This window comes from Cariama cristata, unplaced genomic scaffold (genome assembly GCF_000690535.1).
Source record: "Cariama cristata isolate BGI_N322 unplaced genomic scaffold, ASM69053v1 scaffold2487, whole genome shotgun sequence".
In the NCBI taxonomy this organism is placed as follows: domain Eukaryota; kingdom Metazoa; phylum Chordata; class Aves; order Cariamiformes; family Cariamidae; genus Cariama; species Cariama cristata.
Genome location: NW_009626965.1, coordinates 52,650 through 64,202, shown reverse-complemented (window position 1 = coordinate 64,202; position 11,553 = coordinate 52,650). Strand labels below are relative to the sequence as shown.

General features: G+C 43.9%; 1 protein-coding gene across 1 annotated transcript in view; it reads left to right on the top strand.

Annotated features, from left to right (window-relative positions):
* Positions 1-3,454, top strand: part of BMP10 (bone morphogenetic protein 10) — a 5,102-nt gene extending 1,648 nt beyond the window's left edge. The window contains exon 2 of the mRNA XM_009704244.1: positions 2,341-3,454. Within this exon, the coding sequence (XP_009702546.1) occupies positions 2,341-3,284 (944 nt within the window). The 3' untranslated portion in view covers positions 3,285-3,454. The remainder of the gene's footprint in view (positions 1-2,340) is intronic.
* Positions 3,455-11,553: the final 8,099 nt, after the last annotated feature.

Sequence of the window (11,553 nt, the reverse complement as noted above, 5' to 3'; positions counted from 1 at the left end):
GGAATGCGTGTTGTACTTTTCTCATTTTGCACTATTTGGAGAAAAATAAATGGGATAAAAATTGCCAAGTACAGCATGCTAAAGAATAAAATAGTGTGGTTTAGTGACGTAAGTCTGAAGCCACTCCACTGGCAAAACCAAAATTCTTTCAAGTTTGCAGCATTGCAAATGCTAGGGACTGACCTTTTGTCAGTAATACACATAGTGATTTGCAGTTCTGTGCCTTTCTGTAACCATAACGTCTGATGCTTATTTCATCACTGCAGAAGTTCTGCATCAGTTGGGCTAAATTTGGCCTAGCTGTTTGTCATTTCAGTATTTCTCTTGCCTCTTCCAATCCAAAACAGCAAGATGCGAAGTGAGGCTGCTGATGTTAAGACAGCTTCATAAACGCATGCAGTTAGAGGGACTGTGCAATTAATGTTTGTTATGTGTCTTGACAGTCTGTAACTGAGAACTATCCGTTTCATGCTAAAGAGCTCTTTTGACAGAGAAATTAATTACTTGCAATGATCAGGACAGAAACAGGTCATACGATGGAATTTTTTTGTTCACCTGCCTACTGAAAATTGGCAGTAATGGTAGTTTCATTATTATCCATTAAATACTTTATTAAATTTGTTACAAGAACATTGTAGAAATATAACATGCTGCGTGGCTGGACTTAGCTCTTTGCTTTAACCCATGGACCGTAACATTGTAAATGGGACTGTAATCAGTTCTTGAATAAAGGTCTTAAGGGCAATTTTCCTTTCCCTATGGACTCCAGATCTCCCTCCCAGACCCCGCTAGGGGTATACTGGTAACAGTAGGAGATATTTCACCCTATGGACTTTCTATCTAAATATCAGAGTCACATCCTGACTTAGAAATAAACACTTCTCCTGCACTGCTAGTGCTCACCCAGCTTCTTACATATGGTGTGACCTGCCCCTGCCTCCTGGTGAGTTACTTGTGCTCATCTTTTATAGGGTTAGGGGGCATTTCTCCACCTTGTCATTATATGTAATCACTGCAGACTTGCTTTAGCATATCAAGGTCTAGGAAATCGCAAAGATTACTTCCAGTATGGAGATTATAGCTAAGCTTGAATAGCATTGTCTTTCAACTCATGGTCTGCTCCTACCCTGATGCTGTGCCGGGTATATTTAGCTCCCACCTTTATCAACTGATAGTAGGGAAACGCAAGCAGAATCACCCCTCTTTTTTTATTTATGAACAGATGAAAGTGCAAAATGGAAAAAAAGAAAAAGGCAGGTGCCTCAAAACTACAAAACTAAAATGAAGTAGGACAAGTCACGTGCTAAAGTTAATTGCTTGCTTAAATGCACTGGTGGAGCATGGCCAATACTTGCAGCTTTATCAGTGTCATTTTTCTATAAACATATCAAAAATGGAGAATCAGAGATGAATATAGTAAGAGGCCACAAATAGTTTGTGTTTGCAGAAACGTTACCTGTAGTCTGTACGTCCTAATCTGTCTTCTGAGTTACGAGTAGACAGTCATTAGCTAAGATTCCTGCATTGGGTGAAGAAATGCATATTGCCTATGTATAAACAAACAATGCAGATAGGACAGACAGCCCGACTGACAAGCAGATATTATGTACTTCTTATATGTTTTATTAAGTAAAGCTGCCAAAAGTGCCTGGCTGAGTGTAGCTGTTTGCTCACTTGAAGCCCATTGAGTCTGCGGCAGGATTTCTGTTGACTGCGGTTCACACTGGGTGTTCACCGCCTGCTCCTCCTAACCAGGAGCCTTTACATCTTCTGAAGCAACTTTTCCTCCCTTAGGACTTGGCCCTTTCAGTTTCTGAGGGATGTTTCAGCAGAAGGGAATACTTGCTAGCACAGAAACGCTAAACAGACACAGCTACAACCTGTTTTTCTTGCATATGCAGCTTATATGTCGCCCACCTCATGTTCACTCCGGTGCCATATCCTTCTTCCCTTCCTGTCCTACACGGATGAATGTTTTTCCTCATTTACTAAGTAGTTACTGTGCAGCAACCTAGAAGTGATTTGTATTTCAGTATTAGGTAACGTATTTTTAATACATAATCCTTCCAGGTGACAAGGAAGCCCCTGGAAGGCATGGGGATAGAAGGAGAATCTATAAATCTAGGTTTATGGTCTTTAGCGTGTCTGGGATCTTGCTGTCTTTAGACAGCTAAAATAAAGTTGGCCTTTTCTTCTAAGTACGGTTTTGGGAAATGATGAAAAAACAGTCTCCTGGAACTGAGTGAAACCAAGCAATGCAAAACATGTCAGATGAACTTCAGAGCATGTGTTGCTGGATGTATTGACCCTTCTAAAATATTTGATCTTTGTCGTTTCCAGACTTGGCTTCCCACCCTATTGGTGTTACAGGAATTCGGAAATACCCTCTTCTATTCAATGTTTCCATCCCTCACCATGAAGAAATCACCATGGCAGAGCTGAGGCTCTACACTTTGGTGGAGCGGGACCAAATGCTCTATGATGGGCTTGACCGGAAGGTCACTATTTTTGAAGTGCTGGAAAATGGCCATATGGGGGTAGGAGAAGAGAGAAAGATAGTGGCACTGGCATCCAGGCAGATCTATGGCACGAGCAGCGAGTGGGAGAGCTTCGAGGTCACCGAAGCCATCAGGCGCTGGCGAAGGGCAGGGCTGACCACGCACCGGCTGGAAGTTCATATAGAAAGCAGGGAAGGGGAGGAGCAGAACGGAGAGGGGAAACTTGATATCGACATCAACTCTGAGGCTAAGCATGTGCCCCTGTTGATTGTGTTCTCTGATGACCAAAGCAACGACAAAAAAGAGGAGAAGCAAGAGCTGAACGAAATGATAGACCATGAGCAGCTCCTGGACTTCGAGAACCTGGAGGCTGGCAATTTCCACGGCCAGCCTGGTGAGGAGGCACTGCTCCAGATGCGCTCCAACATCATTTATGACTCTACTGCCCGAATCCGGAGGAACGCAAAAGGCAACTACTGTAAAAAGACTCCACTTTACATAGATTTCAAGGAGATTGGCTGGGATTCCTGGATCATCGCCCCAACGGGATACGAAGCTTATGAGTGCCACGGAGTGTGCGCCTACCCCTTAACAGAGCACGTCACACCGACAAAACATGCCATTGTTCAGACTCTGGTGCACCTGAAGAATCCCCAGAAAGCCTCCAAGGCCTGCTGTGTGCCCACCAAACTCGATCCCATCTCTATTCTCTACTTAGATGCAGGGGTGGTCACCTACAAGTTCAAATACGAAGGCATGGTGGTATCGGAGTGTGGCTGCAGATAGTAGCAGGGAACATATACACAGGGGAGTGCGCAGGGGAAGTATTTAATGATTCAGTCTGTAAATTTGTACATTTCAGATTTCCTATTTAATAAGGTTATTTAATGAGGCATGTACAGATAATTGTATGTTTCCTATTACGGCGCATGGGCAAGTCGTATGACCGTAGGGAATGTATATTTTGTTCCATTGCTTGCTTCTTGCTGTTCTCCACTGTCCAAATTATGATCGAGTCTCTCTTCCTATCAGGGCATCGAGCAGATCACTGGATTGTTTGGGAGGGCCCTTTGTGCCAAAGGCGCACATTCAAATTCACAGAAATAAAGGCATATTTTTGTACATTATAAATGTTGATTGGCATCTATAGGGATTTCCAGAGCTATTAAAGGTAGGTGAACTATGGGCAATATGCACCTAGACTGTTTAGTTTTGCGTAAAATCTTTATAAAGATCTTTACTTGCTCAGATTCTTTTTTTCTTAATTTATCTCTGTAGACCTTAAGTCCCAATAACTCTGAAGCTCCTAAATCACTAAGGCACAACAAGGTGTCAGACTTTTTTCCTTTCTTTTCTTAATCCTTTCTTCAATCTTTCCCTGTCTCAATTAAAGGTAACTGGCAGGGGTGATTGGGCATCTGGAGCAGAAGGGAACTGTTCTCTTTCCCATCTTTCTTAGTAAGGCAGTGGGCCCAGGAGCAATGCCAGGCTTGTGCGGTGCTCTGACCTGCAATGGCAAGAAATGCCTCCTGTGTAAAGCGGTGCTGGCTTTGTTGCGTTAGCCATGCGTTGTCTCTCAAGGGCCAGAGCTTTAGGTGGCAGAAATAAGCGCAGTAATGTCCTGAATCCTTGAAATTGTACCAGTTTATACCAGCTAAGAAACTAGTCCCCCTACCCAGTCCAGTAAATTACGTACAGTACAGCTAGGTAATCCAATTCAAATGGCCAAGTAGTATTGCTTTTAGCCTCTACAGAGCTAGACAGAAAAGGAAGCCCCTTCGTGCCAGCTAGATAGAGAGGATCTTTCCTTTATGTATGTGCTGAAGTTGTCAATTCATAAAGATATTGCCCCCCCCCCAACTTAAACTATATATGATGGAGTCACATGCTATGTTTCCGCCACTCTTCTGCAACAAATCGAGGTGATAAGAAGGTGTCAGAGCTGAGAAACAATAGACCTGTCACTTTATTTATACTAAGCTGCAAATTTGTCAGATTCTTGGGAAAGTGTAAGTGACGTTGACTGTTTTAGTCTGTACCAGAGCCTACTGTACTGTTCCTGCATCTGTTTTACGCTTTTAAGGGAAAGTTATCTTCCCTGGAAGCGATAAGGGTCTTTGAAAGAATCACTCTAACACTTCATGGGAATGAACACAAATGACTTTATCATGCACCGACTAAACCCAGTTTCACCTATTTTCACACGTACTCTTCTGTGCTTCCCATAATTTATTGACCTATTTATTGACTGCCTGCCTTTGTAATATAATGTAGAATACAGAATGTTTTATTTTTGTGCTTGTGTGTAATCCCACTTGGATAAAACCTTGTACTGATCCTATTTTACATGGAATCTCTCCGTTGAGTTGTGCTGCACAGAGATTGAGGTTGCTGATTTTTTTTTTACCCCCTCCCCTAGATATTTGTAAATACCATATACCAGTTACCTCTCTTGCTTACAGAACTGTTCACGCACGACAGTGATTTAAATAGCATTCTGGAGCACCTATGGCCTTGTCCAGTGTACAACCACTCCTGCCGGGCTATCACTGCTTGAAGTGGCCAGCTGTGTAGTTTATTGTAGAGCTGTGCAGTCTCCACTCGTGCTGTGTGTTTCCAGATAGTGGGCTGCACCACGGGGCTACGTTGCTTTTTGCCTGCTACAGATCTCCCCCTGCGAGTGACTGACACCGCTCACGGACCTTTCCCCTGAGCTACCCTGCAATCTTAGTCTGTGGTTCATGGCACGTTAAAAGAATTTGTAAGAGGTGTGATATTTTGCTCTGCTGACACGAACTGCGGCAGCCAACGGTTGAAGTGTGACCACACAGATCCTTTCAAAACTATTCACAATTGCTATGAAGCCATTTGCCAAGACAAACAGTTCACCTTGTTAGGAGTGATAATCCAGCATTAGGGAGATAATCTAAAATTTGCTTTTATAATCTCTTTTCTGCAAGTGTTCCCGTGGCAGTGATCTGACCAGTGTGCTTTTTGCACAACTGTCTTTATTGAACAGTGCCAATGTTTCTGAACAGCATGTAGGAGGACCTGTACCTTAAAAATAATAAGTAACCCACTGTAATTGCCTGTAATCACTGTACATTTTCAAGAGACCACATAGCAAGCAGAGCAGCTGCCTTCACACTCTCTTACTGCCAGAGATTCGTTGTAATAGAGCTGATAGCATACAGTGTATTACAGTACAAAGCAAATGTGGGTAGGCATGTAATTTTATCATAGTAAACCTGTATGTGTGAATTTTTACAAGATTGGTAAAAATATCAACGATAGTTTTTTAGAATTAAGGGTCAGCAAGTCTTTTGATATTAGTAACTTTTTGTTATAAAGAAACAAGGACTGTACTGCCGATTGAAGAGGATTTCAGCCAGAGTCTGTGGACACAAACCGTAAAGTATGAGATGTATCCTATTATGCTGTTTTGGGAGAAAACTGAGCATCTCTTCAATCCTTCAGCTGCACCTATGCTGTTCATAACCTGAGATGAGAACTATTGAGAATGGTATTTCATTTATTAATGTGTGTCTACTAGGATTGCATGCCTGCTTTATGAGCAAAACCTTACCTTACTTTTACCTTACCTTCAAATATAATTATGCAAAGACATTTGCTGCACGTTCATGCAGTTAGATGGCAGCGATCAGGCAAAATAGCACCAAAAAAAATCAAAGCACTTATTTTATAAAGAGCTTTCCCTAAGTGGCAAATTAAGGTTGCTTCTGCAAACTCAGAACTGCTTGTCTTTAAATGCACCTGTCCATATAGAGATGACAGTCATGAATAATACGGTGAGTGCATGACAACAGCCAGCGCTACCAAGTCGTAAGTGCTGGTGAGGTCAGCGAGAAGTCCCTGAAAAAATATATTCCACTGTGTGTTTTCTTTTTCCTTGTTTCTTTACTCCTTCCTTCCATCCATCCGTCCATCCACATTAGTACTGTGAGTTCTTCTGTTTCTAAAATAATTTATTTTTCACATTAAATATTAGTGTGCATTGATTTTCATTTCATTTCTGATCTATTTTATATCAACATGCTAGCAGATGCTTGACTTAAATCTTAGAAGTGCAAACCAATTTTAGAAAGGTTTCGAAAAACGTGGCTTCAGTACAGAAGTATCTATCTTTTTAGCCATCCATCCATCTATCAGTGAGGGAGCTGAGGGAAGAGCTTTGGTCTTGGATTGCTGCTCTTAAATCAACACACACGATGCCTCTAGAAGAGCATGAACTTCAAGACATCTTGCTCTTTTCTTGGCCTTTGAAGAAATGACAGCTGTGTCTCCTGTGCAAACACTCAGCACCAATGCCAGATTTCATGCAGCACTTGGAAGTTTGAGGTTCCCTTAAACGATCCATATCTCTTAGCCCTCTGCACGTGGTCTAAAATTCCTCAAATAGATTTCTCCCCAAAGCTTTCTTGCATTATCCCTTTGTGGGTGTGATCCCTGGAGTCCAGGCTCACTCTGCAGTGCCCTGTGTAGCTGACGGAAGATCTAGATTCCTGGCATTTTGAACATTAAAGCTCGATAGCTCAGCGTGGCTTTCTCTGCCACCACGACCCCAGCCTTGCCAGCCCCCTTGCTCTGGGCAGGCTGGCTGTTTGGGGCGGCCTGGGGAGAAGGGGCAGGAAAACAGGGCACCCCCTCTCCCTAACAGTGCCTGGTGCTGGCTTGTGCTGCTCCCATGTGGAGGTGCCCAAATGTCAGTCCCTGAGAAAAAAAAATACTCCTGACTATTGTGGACACATACCTCTTTCCAAAGGCAGTGGGTCCTGCCAGGTGAGCAGCAACTCTGGAGCTAAAGGGGTGAGGATCAGCCTCCCCAAAACTGAGGTCACTTAGGAAAAATCATCTCCCAAAGCAACCATCATCCAAAGCAGCAGCCAAAACCTATGCCCATCTTCTCCTCCCAGGCTTCAGGTACTACTGCGCTGCCCTTGTTAGGGTGCTCAGGGAGCAAAGCAAACCCAAACCTCCAGCAGTCTAGAAATATCAAAGAATCCTGCGTTTTTTAACCGCCACAGGCAGTTTGGTGCCTGGCTTACCTACAGCACAATGGGAGAGGTTCAGTTAAGTATTTTCTGTGAAACACGCTGAGCCAAACCCCAGCAAAATCCTCATTTCTTTAAGAAAAAAAAAAAAAACAAACAAACGGAGGAAGATTTCCTGGCATATGAACATCTGCTTCAAGCATTTGAAAAACTACAGCCCAGTGTTAATTTAAACTTCCTTATAACCCAGTTCAACATTTGGAGTGCAAACACTGTTAATAGGATGGGAACCGGGGTGGTGGTGGTTTGCTTACTATATTGGGAAACAAAGCCAGAACAAAACTAGCTTGAGATAGAGGTTTTGTTTATACTGCTGACCCATCTGTCTTCATTAATGCACTATTTACAGGAAAAGTTAAAAAATTAGCTTCTGCTCCTTCTTCAATTGCAACAGCAACAAATAAAGGCTGAATGGTTCATTTGCCCTCGACTAAAAATGGAAATTCTTATCAGCACCCCTTGGAAGAAGAGGTTTATTATATGGAGCGTATTATTGTTGAATATTAGTGCTGGGACTAGGCATTTTGGCCAGAGCTGTGTGTTTTTAGCACAGGCAATGCCGGGAGTGAAGAGAGGTCAGGGAGGTGCCTGTGTCGCAGAAAGCAGAAACCAGCTGCAAAACGTGACCCAAGTCTTACTCTAAACTCCTGCCTTGACGTCTAAGGGAGAAATGCTGTGGTTTTTCTCCAGTATTGACCCACACAGGGTAATGGTGTGATTTCCCTGGGTGTGAAAAGGGACGTTTGAGGCTAAGGCTTGACGTGGCATAGAAATCACCCAAGCTGTCTCTGGCACTGACGCTGGATGAGGAGAGGCAGTGCGGGGCGATACCCCTTTCTCTTACCTGCAAGTAAAGAGGCAGCACATGTGCACTTGAATTTCTGGAGTGTAGACGCCTAGATGAGAACAGATGAAAGCCACCCCAAACATGTCTACCCCGAACGTCCTGCAGACAAAATGAGGCAGGTTTGTGACAACCTGTTATTAAGCTGGTTTAGCTGGCCAGGCCTGGTCACACATTTAGTTGGCACAGCTGTAACCCAAGGAGGACCTGAGTTCATGGCCTAGCACCCCTGGACATTTCCTAATGAAAACAGACTGTCAAACCCACTGCTGTGGAAATGAACTTCTTTAAAAGCATCTTCTCAGTAAGAAGAAAAGGCTAAGTTGTACACTACAAGCCTGCTGAAATAGACACATCCATTAAAAAAATCAAACCCAAACTCTCTTTCTATAAACCATAAAGCCAGTAATTTCAAAAGGGCAGGCAGGTTTATCAGAGTTATCATCTCATTTGCACATCCCACTGCAGGGGCAGACTTTCAAATGACCTCAGAACCCTGGGCACACTTTGGGAACAAATCTGGCTGCTATCCATCTTGTCTTGCTCTCCTTCACCCCTTCATCCCTGCCTTGCTCTCCTTCATCCCTCTATCACTCTCCATCCGCTTTTGCTCAGGCAAGATACGCTTTTTGCCAGGCCACGTCCCTGCAAGCTGTTCCCTGGGGAGCGGGACTTGAGGCACGTAGCGTGTCTGCCCCTCTCACAGAGCAGCAGCTTGCTGGGGAAATGCAAGGCTGTTGAAAGCAGTAGAAGGAGCAGCCGTTAGAATTACTGCTTCTTTTCCCAGACAAAAGTGGAGGGAAACGTCCACCTTCTGATACCCTTGTCAAGAAGATGAATAGTGGAAGGGGGGCCAGCTGGTCTGAGTAACATCTCCTGCAGCAGCTGAGCGCATTCGCTTTCAGATGCATGCTGGCAAATGCCAATCGACTCTCCTGCCTCTTGAGGAGTCACATCAGATGTTAGTGAGAGCAGAATTTGAACCACTGACGAGCTGTGACAATTTCTGCTTCCAACCCCATCTAACTACACATCATTGCTGGCAAAACTCGTTCGGATGTGGCCGCACTAGTCCTGCAAACTGAGTTACTTTTTAGAGCAGATAACGCCAGAAAATATGGAAGAGTTTTGCTAACATATATGCTGCGATATGTCCAGCTCAGGGCAAATAAGCTTACGCTGGAAATAGGAAGTTTGCTTACTTGTTTTATGCTGTTGGATACATGCCTAACGTGAATCTGTTCACAACGCAAATTGATCAACCTCCTGCTCAGCATTTCAAGGGCTTAGCGGGACCTTTGATTGCATTTTTTAAGTAAACAAAGGGAATATGAGGGATAAAAGCAATCAACATGGCTGCAAGAAAGGAAATTATACGAGAGGAATGGATTTCCGTGACATAGAGCAATGCTTCCTGAAAAGAAAGGTGCTTTTTTTCCCTAGCCCTAAATATTACATTTTCTGTGATGGCCCAAGAAACGACCGACAAAGACAACATGCTGTGTTTTATTTTAAATGAGCAGCTGCAGCGCCACTAATTCTATATTAGCATAACTATATTTCGCAGAAGCTGCTGCCAGTCTTATCTGCAGCAACTTTAGGATGAGGGGATGCTCATTGCAGCGCTAGAGCTCCCCAAACAATGTCCTTCAGCTCTGTGCGGCTGAGACTGTCCAGGATGTGAGCTTCAGATGGTGTTGAAAAGAGATGTGTCGAGTTAAGTGAGAAGGTTTAAATACAGGGTGGTCTCTGAAATCAAGTACAGTAGCTCGCTAGCAACAGCGGCCAAACAACAGTCCAACCTTGCATAGCTCTCAGGTTTATGTTGGCTTTGCTGTAGCAACTCCTTATCTTTCCAGAGATTAGAGCATTTTAGATCAGTTGTTGTGAGATTTGGTGGAATCTGTTTCCTGAGCTGTCACCGCTGGCTAATCAGGCAAAGTCGAAATGCAAAGCTTTGGGAGAGTGGGAAAGCAAACCCCGTTGTCCTACAATAACTGAACATGCTCTGTTTGCTTTTATCATTACCAGATTTTAGATGCCCTGCTCAAGATACTGGTACAGAGAAGCCTACAGCCTGAAACATAAGCCAGCTGAACTGTAAGCAGAGCAAATATCTTATTGTAAGAAAAATGAGCCATTTTACCATTTCTGCAAGTACTGGTAGCTGGCATAACTGTTCACCGGTTATTGCTTACTGTGCTTGCTCTTCACCAGATCTGCACTGTGAAATCCCAACCTGAATTCCCCCGTGCATTAAAATGAGAGCGGGGATCCATGGGAAACTGAGACCTACACAGTTAGGAGACTCATGGGCTGATCCGACTGTTGAAACAATCTAAGTGATTTGATTTTGGCTTACAGTAGTTGGTTGCTGCTGAGATAGACACAAAATAGCATGACATCATGCAAATACAACCCGCTATCCAAAATTTCACTTAGAGCTTTGTACCAATTTTGAAGTCGTTCTTGCAGGGAAAGCAAGTTGCTTTCAACCACAGTTGCTTTCCTTGCTGAACTCCCTCCTTTTCCCTTGGGATTTTTCTAGCTCACATCATTTCTTGTTCTTTTGCACTCCTCTGCCCATCGACAACTTACACCAGCTGCAAATTTGGCTCAATAATATTGATTGCACGTCTTGCACTTCCTCTGTCCACCCTAATTAGTGCATTAGAGATAAGCGACGTGCCCTGAGCAGCGAGCTAATGGCAGATGGAGCAGGCTAAGCTTTGCGGGGCATGCATCCTTCCTGATGGGGTCTGCCACACGCGTTCTTCCGTGACACTGTTCAGGGCACTGCATGCAACACTAATGAGCTCCAGGACAGGCAAACAATTTAGAGAAGGGCCTCAGTGAGCTCCCCAGAGTTGCATTAACCCCTGCACTTACTGCAAGAGAAAGGGGTAACTTACGATAGAGCTGTTGGCTAAGCCAGACCCGGGTGCACACTGTGGTCGGCACAAATGCGGGGATGCAGCAGCCTTCGAGGGACTGGGTAGCCACTGGGAAACAATAGTAGCTCTGTGAACAAATTAATTGCACCTCTATATCCGCTCTCGGCTGTTCTTCTATCAATAACCATCCCTCTTGTGCATCATTCTCTCATTCTGGCATCATCCTTCTCAGGGAAGAAACCAAT